The 22570-nt window shown below is 43.7% G+C and overlaps 1 protein-coding gene across 20 annotated transcripts in view; it reads right to left on the reverse strand.

The window, feature by feature from the left end:
• The window catches only part of LOC310911583 (uncharacterized protein), a 46167-nt gene extending 29193 nt beyond the window's left edge, over window positions 1-16974 (reverse strand). For 9 of the 20 annotated variants that reach the window (XR_014590541.1, XR_014590542.1, XR_014590543.1 and 6 more), the window contains exons 1-2: window positions 16901-16974; window positions 16520-16647 (exon numbers count right to left, since the gene is read on the reverse strand). Coding sequence is in view for 1 of the 20 variants with exons in the window: in XM_083865286.1 (XP_083721412.1) it covers window positions 15644-15723 (80 nt within the window). In the remaining 19 variants the exon portion in view is untranslated. The other 11 variants (XR_014590549.1, XR_014590550.1, XR_014590551.1 and 8 more) reach the window with 8 other exon arrangements.
• Between the last annotated feature and the right edge of the window lie 5596 nt (window positions 16975-22570).

The following is a 22570-nucleotide window of genomic DNA, read 5'->3' on the forward strand; positions in this document are numbered from 1 at the left end:
GATTCTATTTCTGCTCTCTCTTCACTTACCCGTTTAAAATGGGTTTCTATGGCTGCCGAAAGGCAGGCCCCCAAAACTGAGCAAAGAATGGTTTTATTTCTGCCCAGTTTATACTTAGCATCATGTTGCAAAGAATATATTCTATCTACAATGTTTTCACACTTAAACCAATTATCTTGTGCCCACTCTTCTCCGGCTGGAGAAGGTCTAGCACCATGCTTTGTTAGCAAAGCAAAAAGAATATCCTTATCTTTTGTACTAGAATTTTCACTCATTTTTTGTGAAGGGACAAAAACCACTCTCAGGGAGGTATTCTTAAAGTTACAAACAATGGCACAGCTAATACTGTGTTTCCCTTCGCTTCCCTGGAATGGGAGAGGAGACCCAGCTGCTTGGGAGGCACTTCTTCACAAAAAACGCCTGTTGTCTCCTCAACTACACCAAGCAGCTTAAAACACAGAGTCCCATCTTTTGCACAGTGAGATCGTTTCTGAAATATCCTGATGACAGGGAGTGCTTATTCGCCTGGGTGTATACAGTTTGCGGGAATTTTCCCTCGCCCCCCTTGCTTTCTAACAGCGCTCACCGAAGTGGCGTGCTAGGTGCGGCTGAGACGAGGGTCCTTCCCCTTCTACAAACTATATAAAACCCGCAACTCCACAGTCTATCAAGATCCTGTCCGTGACGCCAATTTAAATGTCAGGGTCCGCAAACATATGCGGGGAACCTGATGGTTCGTTTTGGAGATCTCAAAGCGCAAAAGACACAACAGGGGACAAACCAGTTTGCTTAAACAAAAAATGCACTTTTATTTAGTGCCCACAATGCGATAGTAGGGAGAGAAAATAGAGAATAGTGAGAAAGATAGAGAAAGAGGGGAAGGGGGATTATAGCTACCACGTGGAGAGTCGGAGGTCCTCAAGGCGTAGAGATGCCCATAGACGCGATCTTCTCCAGTGGGGTGTACACAAAGGGTGCACGGGATCCGCAGAGTCTTTATAGGGTGGTCAGGAAAAGGACCAAGGCGAGTGGAATGGAGCCAAAGAGGGCACTGGGCCAGTGCAGGCACCTGCGTCAAAGTTGGGTGCTCAGGAACAAGCGGCAAGCTGTGCCCTTCTAGCACGGTCAGTATAGTCAGCTCAGTCCACTGTAACGAGCTGCTATTGTTCTTGCATTCCATTCTTGTGGAGATGCGTATCAGTCCTCGGCAGGTGCCCCACCTCAGCCAGGCCAGGGGCTCTCCCCAGTCTCTCCGGGGGTCTTGGTCTTCAACCATCGGAGACAGTTGTGAGGCATAACACATCCTCGGACAGACTCTGACACCATGAGAGCTGCGATGTACAGGCCGTGAGAAAACACGTGTCTGGACCATTACAATTAAAATCCTGAATAAGAGCTGGAAAACTTGGCCTTTGAAAGGCATTCTGGCTCTAGTTTGGAATGGCTTCATCTCTAAATAAGAATTGTCCGTGCCTGGCAGTATGTAGAAATATACTGTTCTGACTCAGGAGGCAGGAAAATAGCAGGAAATTATGCTGTTTGAAAATTGGACCATAAATTCAGATATGGCTGTTCTGATCCTGGCATGATTTGTTACAAGTAAATCGATGTATTTTTGGCAGAGATCATGAAACAAACAAAACTAAAAGAAAGAGCAAGAGGGAGAGAAAGTAGAGAGCAGAAATAAGAGTTTTATAGAGGAAACTAAACAGAGAGATGCCAGTTTGTGTTAACTGTATCATAGACATCAAGTCACTGGCACTGCAGCCTATTGACAGCTGCCTTCAGGCATATCCAGCACAAACAGGTGGAAGGAGCTTGGCACAGAGGCTCTAGGGACTTGAATCCTGGTTTTGCATCTGGTCAGAATTGCCATTTGCAGCTGTCCCCGCCCTTGGCACTTTTCCTACCTTACCTCTACTTAAAGGGAAGCATTTGGGGCAATATGAGGAAGGGGCTAAAGCTACCTCCAGGCCCAGAAAGCTGCACATGCAGAAGAGGCTGTGCCTCTGATGCTGCAGCTCAGGGAAGCAATGCCTGGTGCAAGCACAAAAGGCAAAGGCATGGAACAGGGAGTGAAAGTCACTGGGACCTAGAAAAGGGGTCAGGAGCTGAGCAGCAGGCCTAGGATTCATGTGTGCATGGGCAACCAGGTGTGAAGCACCTGTAATTAAAGGCCTGGAGCCCTAACCAAAAACAGGTAAATCCCAGTACCAAAGGAATAAGGGTATCCAGACTAAACAGTGCCAGAGTTGCACTGATCTGCTCACTCTGCTCCCATTCTAAAGCCCCCCTCATCAGCTGACCAGCTACATCTCAACAGGAAACAACACTGTGGAAGGTCAGTACAGTATGGGCATGTTATGACAGCTGGAAAGGAACTTCCTGAAAGCTCCATTTTGCTGGTTGTAACTGGACAGGCTGAGATTAGGAAATCCCCATTTTTAGTCCCTACATCTCCAGGCTGAATCCCACAACAGGAAAGCAAAGTACCACTTAAGAAAATGTACCAAATCTGGGAGGGGACTTGGCAGAGTAAATTTTTCTGAAGATTGGATTCCAGATATCTGTTTAAAGTAAAGTCCTAGAAAAAATATCCATTTCTGCTGATGTGCATCATGAAAAAGTGGCTTGTGTCACCCAGAGGGGTGGGGAAGGCAAAGGAAAAGCCTGGAACATGATTCATTTGGCACTATCCTGGTTTCCTCTGTTGGAGCCCCACTAAAACCTGTGCAGCAGGCAGTGCTCTGTGCTTGCCTCTGGTCCCGTAACAAGTGACCTTCAGGAGCAGTGCACTTCCTGCAATACAGCCTGCAGGGGAACGTGGTGGAACTGCCCTGATCCTCAGCCAGGAAATACCTGGATCAGCAACTGCTCAAAAGTGCAATTCAGAGTCCAGTTTCTAAGAAATGGATTACAAAGAAAAGTAAAGAAATAGCAAAATTGCTGGGGAAATCTAGGTAGGCAGAATGCTATTTTCTCTCTTTGCATTTAATTAAAATACTGGGTTTAGACTGTGAAAGCAGAACATTTCTAGCAGCCGCATGCAGATAGGTCTTTGCGTTTCTGTACTCTCTGCTTACCGGTGTAGTCCCATGTAGCTATTTCTAGAAAAAGCCTGAAAATCCAAATTAGACCCATAGAAAGATACTTAGATTGCCTTTAGGCATTTAGGCCTGAGTAATGCAAATAACACCAAATGAGCAATAATATTTGTAACACAAGCATTTTTAAGGCAACAGCCAAGAATTACAGCAGTGGAAAGAGCTTCACAATCCTATTGTAGAAAGAAGGAAAGCATTTTACCCTCTTAGAGAGCCTGTCTTTCCTCATTGATGGTCACGTCATACCCATCTTAAATAGACCCAGCAATGCTAGAGGAAAATAAGGAAAGAACATAACATCAGAGCTGAGGTCAACATCTGGATGGACTTAGGCTTCACAAAGGAATTCACTGACTCATTGGCACATGTGAGGACTGTCATCTCCTCTGCAGCATTTAGTCTTTAATCATGAGAACCCATTGGAGTAGAGCTTGGCTTTCAGGAATATTAATGGAGAAATAATGCTATGAAAAGTGAAAAAAAAAAAAAAAAAACAAGACAAGAAAATGAGTGGTTCTGAAAAACATCAGCATTACTCCCTCCCTACACACATAACACATACTTAAACACACAGGGATGGAGCAGCCAAAAGACCAAAACTGAAAACTAACAGTCACCTGCTGGATGTTTGAACAGGAATGGGATGGGAGCCCCATCTGTGCTCTGACCCTGCCTGACCCTCGGGGACTCCACCAGTGGTGCAAAAGGTTTGTGGAGTGGCTGATGTCTTCCCTGTGACCTTGGTGGGGCACAGCATGAGCTGTCCTGGCAGGATATCCGCATGAGCCTCTTCCCACTGCACTTGGGCAGTGGTGCCAAGCTGGGGAGAGGGATGGAAGGAGAAATAGAGTGAGAGATGATGGGCAGGGCTTTCCTGTTGCAATTGTCTGCAAGAGCATAGGCCATAGTGTGACTTCTGAACAAAGTGTAGCTTGAATGAGTTGCAGTGGGCACAATGCCTTCTCTCACACAACCAGCACATCCCTCTCCTATCACACCAGAGAAAACCCACAGGTAACCCAGAGCAGCAGCTTCCAGATCTGTGCCAAGGCAAGCAGCTCAGTGTGGCACTAACCTGGGTCACATCCTTGCCACTCCTTGGAGACCTTTGTCTGAATATGAAGCTCCACTGACCAAAGGTGAAGAGAAAGAGCTCAGAGCTGATGAGCCACCACAAATGCCTGGGCCCACAGTCTTGCTCTTCTGCAGGTTTTGAATGAACTTCTGAACCTCCTGAGGTTGATAGATCACAGGTGACAAGAGGAAGTGATGGGGAATTCACTTGCTCATGACTCCTCAGTTGCTGTTAGTTAAACAAGTGTTTTATTAAGTTCACTCCTTGTGACCAGGAGGATTTGGAAATGCCTGGTGTGATTGTTGTATTCCACTGACCTCATGATTCACAAGGCCCCAGACTGTATTCCTCACAGAGCTAAGGAATTTCTATTGGCAGTTCCTGTGAAGAGGAGAGGATGAGATCTGCTCATGCATCCCCTATTCCATGTGGGGAAGGCCTAAATAGAGGAGGAAATTTAGATTTTTACTTAATTTTGAGTAATCAGTTCCACCATCCCCTTCTGGCATCCTGCATCCCCCAGCAGTGGTTTCAATTTATGGAGAAGGTAAATCAATAGCTTGCTCCAATCTTTCTAGTCTGCTCCAATCTATCACCACCCTGCTCCAATCACATGTTGTTAGATGAACTTGAGAGCCATTCTCTCAGGAGCAAAAGATGGCCTTTCCTGGATAATGACAATTAAAGGCATGTATAATATTCAGAATAATCAGCTGAGCAATGGATTAATAGCTGATGATTTCCAGAGATTTATGAGGCAGTTTTACAGACTAAGGTTTAACTGCTACTCAAAGAAAAATCTTAAACATCTATTTCCCTTGTTTAATAAATCCTCCCAGTCCTGGACAGCCCAGAACATATCTGTGTGCACCAAGAAGGTCTCTGACATCACATTTTAAGAACACAACAAAAAAGAAGGAACAAAATGCATCCAGTGAATCAGTTTTATGTCAGGCTCTTCCCAGAAAGTAGAGCTGTCTGTCATGCAGTTGTTTCAAGCCTGTTCCTATGCCACAATACATGGCAGAGAAGGCAGTCAGGGTCCAAATACAACACTCATCTCCTGCAATGTACTTCTTGCTCCATGTAGAAGGTAGGAGAGCAAGGGTAAGAAACACCTTCTTAGTCTGAAAGCTTCTATGGGTGTTAGTGGCAGGACTTAACTGTTCTGTCTGCTCATGCCACATGTTAAATTGATGGAGTTTGATTTTGCTTTACATAGTGGTCCCAGGCACCTCTGGAACTAAAAAATTAGTGGGACATAGGGGAAGGTGTTGCTATGGGTTTATGATTGCCTAAATATGATTGTGTAAGCCCTTCATCTCTGAGCATTTCCTGTTGTGCTGATAATAGCACTGCCTGTTTGTGACCATTTCTGCTTTCAGTATCTCTGTAACAGGCCAGCAGCAGCCTGGCAGGCCTGCCTGCTGGGTGTCCTCTCTGTTGGGTGGTCTTGTTCAGTATCAGATGGTGTCTGGACACAACCTAGCCTATCTTTAGAGATCAGCCACTATGACATACTGGGTAATTGAGAGGCAAGGGTCACATTTGCTATTTAGTTTTCCATCACAATAGAAATTGCTTTGTGATTGGTCTGTGACTGTGAAATACAACTTTTTCCTTCTGTCTCAGAATCCATGAACTTAGACTCAAGGCTAAAATATTTACCTGTAGGATGTCACTTCATTGTTTTCACCGTGTTAGGGATGGAGCAAAGACAGTGAAACTGAGGTCTGTGATCTCCAGAACAGAAGCTCAATAGTCCAAAGCCCACCCATGTAATGCTATAATGCCTGTCTCTTATAATCAGCTCTGACATGACATGACAATAAAAGGGGGAAAAAAGAAAGAAATAGGGAAGTTTGTCAAGGATAGGAAGTACAGACTCATAACTGTTTTCTATTAATGATGTTGTTTTCAGTCCAAAAATCTCACCCATTAAAGCACTGATGCCTGCCATATAAGAATTAAATGTCAGAAAAACCAAACCACCCTGTAACTACAAGAGTATTTTTTTCTCTCTCTCTCTTGTTGAAGTGACATATGAATACTGTGAGGTTACTCCTATTGTGCAACTGACACATTGTTATACCACATAGCAGGATGGAGCTGACCCTAGAAACTCCCAACACACAATAAATTGAGATCCTCTTTTGGAACTGACGCTAGCAGTATGCATCCCAGTAATGATAGCCTTTGGGCCTTGTTCTGGAGTCATAGGGAGTTTATGAGATGTTATATTCTCCCATTTCCTCCCTGCTGAAACTTTCCTGGGAAGGTCTTCCAGCATCAGGATGTGTCACTTTCAAAAGGATATTTGGGCAGACTCCATAGCAAAAAGAAATTCACATGACGGATCTGGAGCTAGGTAGGCAGAACAATGAATTATAGAGCTGCAGCTGTTCCCAGGCCTGTGCCACTGGTCCGATTTCCAGAACTAGATGTGCAAAACCTTGAGCTGCACAAACAGATTCCAATATGTTAGTCACATTGGTTGGACTTTATACATAGAATTCAAATATAATGCAGTCACATGGTTTTGCAACATGAAACATTATCCATATTGCACTTAGGTCTCAATATGGCCAGGAAATATCAAAGTAAGTACTAAAAAAAAAAAAAAAAACCACCCCAACATTTCAAAGCATCTGATATTTGAAGTCAAAGATGTAGAAGGCATAGTTTGTTCCAACCCACAGTATTACACCAGGGTATGAATACCATAATGATTTTATAACTGTAGATAAAGAAAAATGCTTTGCCTTTCTCTCATAACCAAAAAATCTGAAAAGCACAGTGACTTAACTAATATGCCTTTTTAATAATTTCATGTCAGGTGTATGGTGTGATTGTTACAAATGTTTTCAATAATACAGCCAACATGAGGTGCAATTGTTTATAATTACATCTACAGTATTGGATTGTAAATATAATAGCCAGTCCTATGGCATATGAAAATTCACAGAATTAGACCACAGCCCTTCAGTACAACACAGCCACCCCAGTGTGCTGAAGAAGGTCTACTGATACATTCAAGCAGTCTACCTATCACCTGTCCCAAAGAAGAGTAAAGATTAAAGAGGAATGTGAGACTAACTGCCCTGCAAATAAGCCAGACTTGTTTGGAAGAGTAAAGCAGCTACATCAAGCTACAGAATCTTTACAAATCCTTTGTTTGCTAGTGAAAATTTGAGAGACTGACACTCTCTCAAGTGCACTTGATCTTTTATAGAAAGAGCCACTACATTAAAACAAAGACAGAAGTTTACTTTTTGTAGGCAAAAAGTGGTTTGTCATTGTCTTTTGTACTCCTGCTTCATTTTCAATACTACACAAAAAAACTCATGCATGGTTAAATTGCAACTCCATGAGCATGACTGAGGAGGTAAAACAGAACTCCACGAATTGGAAACACTTCCTGGCTGTTTGCAGATGGCAGGCTCAAAATGGATAAGAGATAATTGTACACAGCACAAGAAAATGGAGTATAGTGTTTTCAGTTGCAGGCATAGGGGGTGCCAACAGGTACATACATATATAAATCAATTTGATAAACAGTAGAACAAAAATCTATCAAAACCAAATAAAGACCACTTCTGCCAAAGCGGTCCGACCAGTGGGGTATGACTGGCAAAGAAAGAGAGCAACACCAACATGGACAATCTCAGGAGCAGTGATGGAAAATCCTACTGTCCTCACTATCATCTATTCCTTGCCAGAAGGAAAAACAAACCAAAACAGCAAGAAGAAAAAACCCACAAACCCCAAAACAAAACAAACAAACAAAACAAAACAAAACAAAAACCCCAGCAATTAGTTCTTCCAGAAAAGGAGAGGGATGGTCAGTATGTCTCTCCTTAGGGGCTGGCATGAGCAGAAGTGCACTCCCCGGTCTCTCAAAAGCACCCTTCTCAGTGTGCCGCCACAACCAGGACTGGTCCTATTTTTTGTCTTTATCCATGGCCTTAACACTACTTCTTAGCCCTAAATAATTGTTTTCTGCTTAGATACAGCCTTATAGGAAAGAGGACCTTCAGATGGGGTCATACATTTTATTCTGCTAATAATGCAGCTTTCTGGAGTCCCTGGTTGATTATGCCTGTTTACCTTCTGATAGTTGTGTTTCCTGGCTGGCTGCCATGTGGTTTTCCTTTCTAGTTAATCTTATGGCAATGATCATGGCCTTCAACAGATACAGAATGCTTGTCCTCCTGGAGTTCAATAGGACTCAAAACCAAACATTTTTGCCTGTGTTTCTGGGTATGCCAGCATTTAGAAGCCAAACTCCTTTATGAGTAGCAGCCACATCCAACACCAAGCATCTCCAAATCTCTTCAGAGACCTGAATCTTCATTGACCTGAATTCATTTTCTCTCTGCCTATCAAGGCAAAAAAAATCTTAAAAATAAATCTTAAATAAATGCCAAAAATCTAAAAATTCCCACACTTCTGGGAAAGAAAGCTAAAAAATTAAGAACTCCAGGTTGTAGGGGCAAATACTAATCATATAAATAGATAACCAAGCATATAAACAGGTAACATCTAAAAGGCACCCAAGGAACCTTTCTGACAGAAGTAATATTTTGTAGCAGGAAACCCTTGCTTTGCACTGGAGCAGGAGGATTTGATACTTAGTCTGCATGTCTTTCCTCAAGGTGCATGTTACTGCCCTGGGAACCCCTCTGACATTTTTAGCTCTGGAGCCCAATCACCTTTATCTGATTGGTTTCTTTCTTTTACTTGTTTGGTTATTTTTCTGGGTTTTGGGGGGGGGTTTGTTTGTTTGAGGGTTTTTTTCATGATGCTTGGCAGGTTCAGCTTGTATATCTCAATGAAGCCTCTAAGTTTTCTGTAGCTCCCTCAGTTCCACAGACTGCTCTAGGAATGCTGTTAACTGAGTAAGACTTTTCCCTGACATCAACACTCAGCAATGTTGAGCTGAGAAAGCAACAGACCATGGCATCTTATTGTATTTGTCTGAGATAGGACTCAATATGAAGAATCAGCACATTGTTTCAATGTCTGAACACCAGTTAGCTATTAATGAATTCACAGTCAATAAAATATACTTTCTGGGTACAATTTGGTCAACAGTTAACCTAGTAGTCATGTTTGCAAATGAGTTTATGAACAATCCCCTGTTGCCACAACATTAATAGTTCTGGAACAATCACTTGTTAGCCTGAAACTTGCCAGGAATTTTAGGGTGGCAAAATCAAATCCTACATGAGCAAAAGGAAGAATACAGCTTTCCAAAAATTCTGCTTCAATATTTTCAAGTCAGTACTAAAATTTATATGCATCAGTTTGGAATTAATGTTTGCCAGGGGAAGTATTTTTTGCCTAAGTAATGACTGTCCTGCTTGAGGAAAGAACATGGATGGATCTACCAAAATTAGGAGCAGTGAAAAAAGAACCATTCCGAGGATATAATTTTTGATTCTCTTTTCTGTACATGTACAGGTATCAGCTCACTTCTGGAAGAAATTTTATGTCCATAATTCTCAGGACTGCTTTGTCAGACTCCACTATTACCAAGTTTTATTTGCATGACTGCACTGCAAGTCTTCAAAATTGATTGCCTGGGTATTTCACTGGGACCTTAAAAAGAATATAACTAGATAGAGCTATAAACCAATTTTAGTTATCAACGTTACATGCACCCACATACACAGATATGGCATTACATAGTCACATGAAGTCTTCAAACATTAAAATGTTAATAATGCTGCAGTGGTTGGCATCACACTTCATGTCTAAATGCCTTAAAGATGCTCAAAAACCAGACAGCCAAACCAATAAAACCCCCACAGTTCTTAGCTTAGTAGTTTTTAAATGACTCATATTTCAGCAAAGGGCTCAAAACCATCTAAAACTGAAATCAAAACCCTCAGAGTCTGGTCCATTTTAGCCCTGGTGCTGCCTTTACACATCCAACTCTGTTACCCAGAAGTCATGTACACATGCATCTACATGGGGAGGTGGCACAGGAGTGGGTACAAAGCAGTTTAATGGGCTGGCTGGAAAGCTGTGATAAGGAGGGGGTATAAACAGGGGTTCTCCTGTGTTGAGGCTTTCTCTACACTAATACAGAGTGACTTGATTTTGTTTATGGTGTAGGACCTGGATTGCCCACAAAGTTCTTTTTCATGGGATGCATTTTCTCAGTCCTCCCTCATTAAAGTAAATCTGATTATATTTCAGTCTCATTTTTAAAAGAGTGGGGAGCTAGCAGGGGGAGCTGGAGCCACACACTTAGATAATTTCCATTCAAATCCAGCACAGTAGTCCTCTCAGCCAAGTCACAGTTAGGGGAAGGAGACAGAGAGGAAAATGTTGTACTATTCTTTGATGGACTTCATTGGGTGGATGAAGCATGATCAATCATCCATAACCTGACAAGGCCTCAGAAAAGGCAGAATCGTGTCTACATCATGTATACTTCTAACACCAAAACAATAGGGGACACTGTTTTGGGTTGCAGGGGTGGAAAAGGAGAGCATTTAAAGCAGTAGTAACAAAGAACAATGATTATCTCGTGGGTGGTGGTAGGTAAGGGGGGTCTGGAAGAGGACATCAGAAGGAGCTGGGAGGGATGAGGTATCCCATCCCCTCCCTGCTTCAGTCTCCATCCTGCCTGAGACATTTCAACTTTCCTTCTCCTAGCAGCAAACTCTTTTCTGTGATGGGGAAGAAAGAAATCAATTGTGTTTTTAAAAGCTACTTGGAGCCCACAAAAGGTGCATTGTTTCAAAATGGGTTGAGGGGGCTGGGTGCTTTGGGGGGAAAGAGTTGAACTTATACCATCATTTCGTCTAATTATGCCTGATGTTATTCCTGTTGTCATGTGGGTTACTACAAAGCCAACTGCCAGCTTGTGTCCCTGAGAGCAAAGACTAAACTGTTACGCTTACAAGGACACAGGGCTTCTTTTCCTCTCCCTCCTCCCCCTCCCACACTGCTGCAGGCGCTGGCTCCTCCTTGGGATACCCACACGTTTGGAAGAGATGTTGGGAAATATGGGGGCAGAAACTCCCTAGGAGATACCAGCCACTTCTGCCAGTTAAGAGATAACCACTGGGCTTATCCTGTAAAACTCCAGGCACATCCTGAGAGACATCCAACCAGACACCTACGGCAGTGTCCTTTCCTCTTCTGCTTGGACAGTGCATTTGCCGTATCCAGTTCCCAGTCCAGGTACATTGGAACTCATCACAAGGCAAACTATTCTGTCACCTCATCCAGCTTTCCTCTCAGACAGGTATCCTTCACAGAAGGGAAGTGGGAGGCCACCAGGGTGTTGTGTATTGCCAACAAGGAAAGGCACAGGCCTCAGGGCAAAAAGAATAGATCACAAAATGAGAGCAGCTACAGCTATCGCCAATCTAAAATCTCAGATCCCTCAGTATGATCCACCTCCTCATCTGAAGGGCAGATCCAGTGGCCTGACTGTGTCTTGCTTGCCACAGCCTTCATCTCATCAAGTTTGGGAACCTTGTTGGCTTTCTAAGACACCCTCTGGCCATGTTTAGGAAACAAGCAGAGCTTGGGCTGTCCCTAGGTCTCAGATGTACATCCATAAATGCTGTCTCCTGCCAGTCTGGCTCAGCTCAGCCCAGGAAGGGTGTATCCCAAAGGGTTCTTGGGGTGAGGGAAGGCTTCCAGCTCTGCCCGTGGGTTTACAATAGCCGCAGCCAAAATAAACGGGGTCAGAACATGATCCTTTGGCAGACCCTGCCAATTCAGGCAGGGTCACACCTCATAGCTGGGAATGGGTGAAAGGATAACATGATGCTCAAAGAAGCTTAGAAAACCTTTGGTTTGCTTTAATTTTGTAGGCTGCACTCCCTGCCCTCTGCTGTCATCTTAGCCTGAGAGGACACACCATTTCATCATTGACTTGGACTGGACACTTAAAACAGAGTCTATGTGTTTCTTCAGTACTGGGGAAAAAATCTCTCTCTTGAAGCACTATGGTGCACTGTACGTGCTGCCAAAGGCTCCCAAAGCCCCAGGTTTTTACAATGTTCTTCCCCGTTTGGGCATATTTACAAAAAAACAAAACAACAACAACAAAAAAATTAAACAAAACCAATAAACGAACAAAAAACATCAAAAAAAACAACCCACCCCAAAAAACCAACCCCACCCACACTTAAAAAAAATGCAAAAGAAAAAAACCAAAAACCAACCAACCCAAAAAACAAAACTACCTAAGAAGCCCCAAAAAAACCACACCAAAAAAAAAAAAAAAGAAACTGACCCAAACAACAACAACAAACTCACAAATAAGCTCACAAAAAAACTAAAGAAGACACACACACACAAAAGGAAGGAACATAAAGAACATCTTTCAAGTCACAATTCTTCTGCATTCAAGAATTCTTCTGTATTCAAAAAATCAGTGTTCTGATTTGGTCAGTTTTTAAGATGTAGGGACACACATTCCCATTCACCTATGGTAGAGATGACAAAGTCAGAAAACAGCTGCTTAACTCTAAAAGCCATCCTTGTTTTACACTCTCCAACCTCAAATCCTCCTCATCATCCCCTTACTCTTTCTTTATTACATTGAATTATGGTGAGGGACTTGGAAGACAAGTGTATCTCAGGCTGACTGGGAAGCTCTCTGACCTGTTTTCTGTGGGTCAGACATACTGACCTTCAGAACTAGACTGTAAAGCTCACCTTTACAAAGCAGCCTTTCCAGCTCCAGCAAATGACTGCTGGAGCAGACATGCTGGAAGCTGTAACAATGGCTGTATTGATGGAAGGGAAGATTTTATTGTAAGTTAGATTTCGGAATGAGTAATTATGCAAACAAGCAATTAACTAAAATAAATACGAATGTCTTCCTCTTTCAGGGCATGCTTTTACTTTGACTCGCAGCAAGGCAGATTTCTCAAAGCTGAATCAAGCCTTTAAAACAAAAATAAAGGGGACATTGGGAATGAAGAGAGAACTACTGCTCCATCTCTCCTCTACAGCATTAAGGGCTATGTGCATATATGTGCAACAAGGCAGCTGTAACTCACAGAATCAGGAAATACATTAAAATACCAGAGATTTGAGGCTGGGTAAAGCCCACTTTATTGACCTACCATCTGTGGAGCAGCATCATTCTACTATTCCCATAAATTTCACTCATACAAGACAGGACACTTATTTTTTTTCTCTTCGTGGTGGTGGTGGCTGTTTTCTGATTTCTCTCCCCCCTGAGAAGGTTGGCTGCAGGCTGTGTGCAAGGCAGCTGAATATGGTGACACTGCTCTCTGCCCCATGGCTTCAGCTAGCTCAGCTCATCAGAAATTTTGGAAATCCAGATATTTTTAGGTCAGCCTTCTCCTCCTGTAGTGCATCACCACCTTGTTTACAAGGCTTGTTCTGCCCCACACTCCTGCATGGATGAAAGGCAGCTGGGATGAGACAGCAGGGCCAGATTCCAGGAAGAAGGATGGATCTTCCGGTGAGAGAAAAGACACCCCTGTAATTCTCTGAGTGGGAGACAAAGTAGTGACAGATAATGTGCATCATCTGTCCCAGCTCAGGCATATTTTAGCAAAAGAGATCTAGACTTCCCTTTGGGAATATCATGCAATGAGCCTGCAGAAAGGAATTTGCTGGAGATTCAAGAGCAGAAATCACTGAAGTAATTAAGTCCAACTTGAGAAGCAGAGGAAAAAATATTATGCTCCACCAGATCTCCACCCCTCCACCTAGCCACCCCCATCCAAAATTCTGGTTTTACATTTTGGAAACAAAATGTGTATAAAATGTGTTCCCATACAACTTTGGCTTTGTATTCACAAATGATTTCTTTCATTTTGAAATTCCTGTGTCTTTTTGTTAATTAGCATTTTTACTGAAAAACAAAACAAAACAAACAAACCCCAGATCAAAATGGCTTGTTTCATTTCAGGTTGGAGGAATAAAATAGTCTCTGTAGAGCAGAAACAATTATCTTCCCCTTATTTAGGTCAGCTGTAAAACGAACCATTTGCTATTTACAAATCCTTTTGTTATCAGCTGAGGTCTAGAGCCCCATCTCCTGGAGTCAGGTGATTATGTTGGAAGCTTGGTTTGATTGGTTTTGACATTTCTTGCCCTTGTGATTTGGAAGGAGATCTTGAAAATATGTTTTAAGCATAATGAACAGTGTGACATCTGCCTGAGACTCCACACATCCGGAAACAAAAGTTTAATGTAGAGCAATCTGTTCCAAGTTTATCAAGACAATTTTAACTCCAAGGCTCACTTACGAGGTTACTCCAGCATCACTCACAGAGAGCTTGTATAGGACTGGCTGCTTTTATTCAGAAGGATTTAGCCTATCCCCTCAGCTGATCCACTAGTGTACATCAGGAAAGAAACCTATTCAACAGAGTAAGCCTGTTCCTCTGTGTTGTGGGGTACCAAGACCATCCATTCACTGCTCAACATTCAACCCCAGTGCTGCTATAGCATTCTGAAAAAAGCCTTTTGCTGTTCCCTTCAAGGATTTGTATTCAAGCTTCTAGTTCACAGGCAATGCCAGCACATATTGATTACAGCTCAGAATCCGAAGAAGAGGAAGTGACACCAAACAAGGGCTCTCATATTTCCTGTGGCTCCAATGGTGGTGAGGTAAAGCTCAGCCTGTGCTACAGCTACAGGCATGCAGTGGACTTATTTCCAGGATGGCCATCTGCAGTGGTAAAGTCAAAAGAGAACCATAGCCTGAGCCAGGACCTGATCCAGGGCCAAAATCATTTTCTCTGTAGCCTTGGTATTTATGCCCTTCAGCAATCTAGAGGTTTATCAAGACTTTGCCACAGCCTCAAACAACTTACCAGCTATTCATGAAGCTGTGGCAACTTGATTGTCACTCTGAGCTCTTCACTGTCACTTGGCCAAGCCAGGCAGGCTTCACTTTCTCAACTGCAGTTCAGAAACCAAGCTAGCTCAGCCACTTCTCATCATTTTGGTCATTCTTACTCTGAACTGCCTTCACTTTATGTCTCTTTTCCTGGCAGTGACCTGAAACCAAGCTGACTTCTTACCGCTTTTTCACAACAAAACACCAGCTGGAAAGAGGTCTCTCCCAGTCACATAACCCTGTGAGGCTGTTGAGGATTTCTGAGCTCCATGTTGTTTGGTTACCTGGTCTCCCACAGACTCACTGTCTGGCTTTTAAAATCCAAATCCATCTCTGATGGCTTGGGTCCAACTGTCAAAGGACAAGAGCAATCCTTTTTTCTAATTTGTAGGGCAGGCAAAATATTTAATTCACACCAAAATGAGCTCCTAACCAAAACAGCACATGCACAAACACACAAAAAAATTCAAAACCAACAAAAAAAAAAAGCCATCATTTTGTTTGCTTGCTATTAATACCTTCTAAATAGAGCAGCCTGTCACAATTTGGAGATGAAGGGGTCCTATCCATCTGTTTTTCTGCCTCCTTAAACTCTTCACTACCACTCACCACAGATCTATTGTAACCAGAGCTGAAGAGCTTCTTTGCTGTTCATTTGGACTCCTAAACCTTTCCATGACAGGTCTCATCAGGACTCTGCCCCTCTTTGCTTGAGTTTACTTATTCCTCTCCTGAATATTCAGCTCTCCCTGAATTTGTGTCTCCTTTTTAGTCCACTTTTCTTCCCCCTGCAAGCTCTGTGATCCCCTGCAAGGTATTTCATGAAAAGCAGTGTTCACACACTTTATTCACAGCACCTTGCTCAGTTCAGAAGGGGAGTTAATGATTTCCCAGGGCAGTGCCGTGGGTCTCCCCATCCCCTCTGCTGACAAAGCATCCCCAAACTTCCCTAAGAGAAACTGAACTTCTCCCTTTGAGGGAACACTGGGTCAGAAACCTCTCTGCTGGAGGGTCTTTCTGAGGTTTGCCACCTCCGGGCGTTCAGGGGGACGCCAAAAGAAATGAAAGCCAAGAGAGCCAAGAAAGCCAGAGCAGCTGCAGAGGCTGCTGCTGAACAAGGAGACAGTGGCTTGGCACACCCAGAGAGCTCACCAGAGGCAAAGCTGGAAGGCAGAAAGGCATTGGGGGTGGAAGAAGAGAGAAGCAGGATATTTAAAGGAGAGGGTGAGGGCAGACGAGGTGAGAGATGATGGAAGCAGGGGAAATGTCGAGGTGGAAAGTGCTGGTTGAAGAGGAGGAAATAAGGCAGAGACAGCACGGGGGGTAAAAGGATTATCTTCCCACTAGCTGCACCTGGATTAGGAATTATAAACTCATCTACCTACTGCCCCCATGCCCCTGTCTCAGACAAAAGGAATAGGACCCTGGGAGTATTTCTATTCCAGACCCATAGAAACAGGAGAGAAAATTCATTTAACCACTTACACAGCACTTGAAGATTGCTCAGAAGGGCTCAAATACCCCTGGGATGGGCACCTTCTGCTGAGAGTCCCTGAAACAGTGACACAAACTGTTTCCCAGCCAGTCCGGCAGCAGTAAGGAGGAGACAAAGTCTGTAGGGAAAATAAATATTTTTAATTAAAACAGGCCCTATGTGACTTCATCACTGCAAAATTCTTACTGCCTCTGCCCCACAGAGCTTATAGTTGGAGCCAGGCAGATCATCTGCTGGGAGTGAGCAAAGGAGAGCTGCAGATCCAGCTTGCCAATTTTGTTCAAGATGTAGATGGTTTGATTCCGTGGACTGTAATATCAGTGAAAGTGCAAGTGAATCTGGTTACTGGAAAGCCAGGACATCATCCATACATTTCTGATGTTTTGAGGGATGATGCTGCTTCAAAGATGATAGGATTGCATGCCAGCTGCTGGCCTTCCAGAACTTGGAAGGGAGCAGGGGACAAAGTTCCTGTTTATGCACAAGTGACTGAGTAACCAGTAATTTGGGGAAAGGAGCATTACACACTCCCAAAGAGCAGTCTTCCACTGGGAGGTTTTCAGTTTGTGGTCAGTGAGTTGCAGTGTGAGACTCACGAGCTGCCATCCAATGTGCCTCAGGCTCTGGTCATGGCTAAACAGCTCAGAGAAAGTCCCTCAGAAACAGCAGGGAATCTGATTCCAGGCAAATGGGAAGCAGATTTGGGACAGGGATGTGACAGGAGTCACACTACAGATGCATGTACAGGCATAGGAGTCAAATGGCACATCTAGAAAGGCACACACAGGTGGGACATGCCATCAGGAGAGGATAGTGAAAGGAAGGAACTCTACCATGAGCTCTGCCTGCATATCTGGACCCCATCCAGTTACATCCAAAATATTACACTTTCTCTGTCCTCCCCGTGGCTACAAAATCTAGGACTTTCTCCCAGTTTGCTGTTGTGGCATCAGTGTCCATCACAGGAGCTGAGAGAAGCAGCGTTGGCCCATGTTCTTGAGCGAGAAGAGAAATAATAAGCTCACATTCATTTTGCTGAGGATCTGCAGTCACAGCTGGTCAGATGGCCTGTTGGATGAGCTTAGGGTCCAGAACAGCAAGTCTTGCAGCATCAGTCAAGTGATGGCTGCCCTGACTGACCCTCATGGTGAAAACTGCTCATGCTGAGCCTTGCTGAGCATCACCCATGACCCCAGTGCAGCCTGCAAGAGGGGTCCTGCCTCAGCAGGCCTTGCTTAGGGACTCCTGAAGACATGAGGCCCTCAGCAAAGCCATGCTGGGGAGTCAGGAGCCCCATCTCAACCAACACTAAGCCAAGGAGCTGGCAGTGTTTTGGGCTTTGTGGGGAGGGGACGGGCTGGTGGGGAAGGCTGCTTGCCAAAAACGATGGACACTTGCAGTGCAAAGGCAACCAGGTTTTAGCTGAAGCAAAAGTACTTCCCTCAGTGGGAATGCAGTGGCATTGAGGGAGGACAAATTTCATTTTCATGAGCATCAGGCTGGTGTCATCAGGTCGCGTCATGTCTTCCATTCCCCTTGCCCTTATTGCAGCCAGATTCTCCTTCATATTTATTTTCTTTACTGTGGATATGTAAGGCAAAACTGAAAGATCCCCCTGGAGTCTTGGTTTTCAAAATGTCAAGTGACTGCTTACAAGCCCATTTAATGTTTGGGGTTTTTTAAAAAATTAATTACATTAAAAAAATAAATCATCCAGAAGCTCCAGCATGAGCACTGATTCAAAGGATAGAGTTGCAACAAGGTCTGCCTAATGATGAAGAAGAACAAGACAATGCTCCTCGGGCTGCACAGTGCTCAGGTACTAGGAAGTCTGCATGGGAACTTAAGCCAAGCCTGGGTGGGAGCCCAAGCCCAGTCTCTTAGACGAGATGGTTGCTGGTACAGTAGTCACATGAAGTCCAAATATCTGAGAAAAGAAATGAATTCTTCTCTCCATGCAGAAAATATCTCACCTGATATATCTAACTCCACCAGTTTACAGCTTTCCTACATTTGCCCTGGAAGTTTGCCAAACACAGTGTACACTGAATTTTACACACTGCAGGTTTGTGACTGTTTTTCTTTCTTTTTCAAGATTCAGAGTAAGAGATGGAACTTTGTTCCCTTCATACTAATTTTTCCCAAAGGGCAGAGACAAAGTTATTCCTTACATGAAGAAGCTGAGATCTCAAGAAATTTTTTGCCTTCACATGCATGGCTTTACGTGTCCCCCTAGCTCAGCTCTGAGAAGGGTTCTGCTTTATAAGAATAACATGGCGTGCAGATGCCTATAAATGGAAGATGAAATTGTTACTATAAAGCCCAGGCCCTGCCAAGGCAAACAAGTGCAGGGCAAACTGTGTGTGCAAAGGAAGGGCGCTGAGAAAACTTGAAGTCAGCTGAATCATAACTTCACTTTAATTTTAACATCACTTAAACTACATAAACACAGCCATCTTATTAATAACAAAGCAAGCTCCTCAGTAGAGCTGTTGTTTGGAAAGCCAAGCCTGTGCACATGAGTGCAATGGGAAGAATGTTGCAGGAGAGACATGCCTTCCAAAGCTGTGTTTAAAATTTAAAATAGTTGGGATGTCTGAGATGCAACAACTTTGCAGGAGCCTTGAATAGTATTTGATGTCTCTGCTGCAGTTCTCCAGGGTCCTGACCTCTGCAGGGGCAGCAGCCTGCCACAACTGGCACAAGTAAGAGGACTGCAGTGAGGACAGCTGTTGCCTGTCCTCCAGCAATGCAGCTCCATTTTCTGTGGGATATTTGTACCCCTCACACTGCGCAGAAGTGAGATGATTCTGGGGGTGCACCATCAGCACTGCATATAGTTCAGTTATTTGCCCTGTTCGCTGTTTACTGAAATGGAGAAAATACCACTTTGCTAATTAGGAGATGAAAGTGATAAAGTTACAGGAACATCTGCAGGAGTTTTAAGGCACAAGGTAGTAGAGCAGAGCAGAGCAGAGCAAAGCATTTTTATGTTGTCTTGCAAGAGTGATTTGGTGCCTGTGGTGATCTGATAATCTCAGGGTGAGGAGTGAAAATACACTGGTACAAGGCTTGTGCTTTATTACTCTTGACATTTTGTAAAGGCAGACTGGCTCAGCAACTCCCCTAAAATATAGCCCCTAAAGCAGCGGTGCAATTCCTGACACATTCCTGATGAAACTCCCCTGACTTCCATGGCCTTGTGTTAAGGCTGGATTTGGCCCTGTCAGTAAAGTACATTTAGACTTACAAACTGAAAACTGCCTCTGGATTCCAGAGGGACTTGAAAAACTCCCAGAGCACTGGAGTGCAGCAGTGAGATTTATGCTTTTCCCTGACTTTTCACTGCTCAGTAATACATTTGCATGGCCAAAATAAAGCCAGATCTGGCATTCTCCCCTCCTGATTTCTCTAATACCCAGGGAACTAAATGACAGTGTAGACTGGAACAGTAATGCTCTAAGCCCCAGAAGAGCTTTTTGGGGGTATTTTCACAGGCTGTGGAAAGAATGCATACATGGGTATTTGAAATAGCAGGATTTGACACTTTATCTCACCCCAGTCTGGAGAGCTGCTGGTGACACAGGTTCCTGTGCAGAGGCACAGACGAAGCCAAAATAAGCTCCTACTGATATTTATTTGTAGAAAGTAGCACCTCTAGTCTCCAAGTGGATAAAGGACTTGGTTGTTATTGGGCACTCTTTTTTACCCACTGCTTTTTCCCAGCTTCAGAAGAGGATGACTGCTAAATAGATAATAAGACAAGCAGATGGAAGGAGGACAGTGGCATAAGGAAGGTCACATAGTTTCCAGCAAGGGCTCAAGGCTTCTCGGCAGCATGGGAAAATTGGCTGTTGTTGCCACAGTCCTAAGGCAGCAGCATGGGGATACAGAGCAGCAGAGCTGGGACTGGGAGCCAGGGGCAAGCTCAGCACTCCTCCTGTTGCCTGGGGTTGAGAGGAGGTGGAGGCTGCATCTCTCTCACATTTCTTCAAGCCTCCCTTCCTTGCCTGGTGCTAGAAGAAATCACAAAGTCTGAGTCCTGCTTTCAGCAACAACCACATCTCCACAACCTCTCATTAGTGTACCAAGAGTGAGGGATGCTCTAGCTGCTTATGACAGGGCTTTGGGGAAGAGGTTTGCAGTACAGCAATATTTCTCACCCAATTAAGCACTGTCAGACTGAAGGGCTGTGAAATGACTGCAAATTATTAATTGTAATATTTCATGTTCTCATTTGCAAACATACAGCCAAAATTGGGAAAATATTAAGAGGAACATGTTAGGGACAGTCTTTGCTTTAGTAACCTGTGAATTAAAAGTGTTGTGGCCACGCTGATAAAATTACTTTTGGCTTTTCTCTTTTAGGAGTGATTGTCATATTACCAAAGGTTAAAAAACCCAAAATGAGCAGTTCTCCAGAGGCCTTCCTCAGCATCATTTCTATTACTCTATAATCTGAAATTACTTGTTTTTTATTTTTCTTTATTTCACTTTTGTATTGCTCTTTTCTTTCTATTCCTATTGTCTAAATGCGTTCATGGGCAGCCTGTACTCAGCTGTTCTTGTGCCAACATTGTACTTGAGTTAAACAGCTCTATTCCCTCCCCAGTATTTAGGCCCCTGATGTATCTGTGGCAGCCAATCCTGCCCCTTTCAGCTTCTGGTTCATTAAATTCAACAAGCTCGAGCTGGGGTCCTCCTGTCATCTGCAATATGAATGTTTTGTAGGGCTGTTGCAGGACCCTTCCTCCATACCTCCTCTTTGTTTAACATTGGAGAGATTATGCCAGGATCAGCTGTCCAGAAATTATTGTCTAAGGGAATGTTATCCAGTTGAACTTGGATGCAAGGGGGTATGGGAGTTGGTGGGAAGTGGAACATAACTGTACAGCATTTTCTAGTAGAAGAACTGGCCATATATAAAAGGATTTTATTTATGTCCTTCTTTATTTTGCATTGTGGGTCAATTACTTAGACAGATAATCAAGGTTACAAACCAATTAATTTCTGTATTCCTGGGCTGGTACTTCTCACCATAGTTTGGCTGGACTCCTGACTTCAAAGTGGATGACAGCATCCTACTCTACCAAGCTGTTCTACAAACACTGCAGACAGCATGACCCTGCTACCCTTGGGCTTCACATGCTCTCCAGAGATCTATTCCAAGGCCAAATCATAGTTTCCATCTTCCTCTTTAGGTGTCTCCTGGCTCGTGGCACTATCTGGTGGGGCACCCATCTTTCTCTCAGATGGCATTATCCCTTGTGAGGCCAAAAGCTGTAATCCTCTCTGAGATGTCAAAAAGGAGTCAGAAAAGGAAGAAAGATTTGCTTTGCACTGGGTGCAGAATAGTAAAGCTTTATGGAAGATGAGGCAAGGATGCAACACTGCTTGTAGAGCACAGAGAGCAAACACCTTGCTCCTACCCATCTGGGGAACAGCAGAGATGTGAAGGAGAATAAGAGTAGCAGGTCTTGAAAGGTCACCATGTACTAAAAAACTACAGCTGCTTTTAAAGAGAAAGGGGAGTCTGACACTCCCGGAAGGATTTTATTGTTTGCATTTGTAAAACACAAGGCATTTTTAATGATGTGTTAATGACTATACTCTATTCAGATGGGATTCATCACACTGTCCTGTCTCTGCTTAAAAATTTAGCATCTACTCCTAGCTGGCTATTCAGGATCCCTCTGCTGAAGGGCAGAAGATCTAACTCTCTCCAAGAACACTCTATGACAGAGAGGATGCACTGCCATCCAGAGCTGTCAGCTTCTTTCCACATGCTGTAGCAGCACATCCATGCTCCATCCCAGCTGTGCCTCACACATTGTCCCTTAAGAAACAGCCACTGTCTCCTGCCATGGCCAGGGATTTGAAAAAATAACTTGAGTTGCTCCAGAAGCAAAGTCAAAATTAGCTGACATGAATCCCATTGTTAGGGTGGTGAACAATAGATACGCTCAGACTCACGGGATCAGAAACAGTCCACAGTACATGTCACATATTGTTCTCCCTGCCCTGTAACATTCATAGATCTG

Source organism: Zosterops lateralis (genome assembly GCF_965231275.1).
Source record: "Zosterops lateralis genome assembly, chromosome: 7".
Lineage (NCBI taxonomy): Eukaryota > Metazoa > Chordata > Aves > Passeriformes > Zosteropidae > Zosterops > Zosterops lateralis.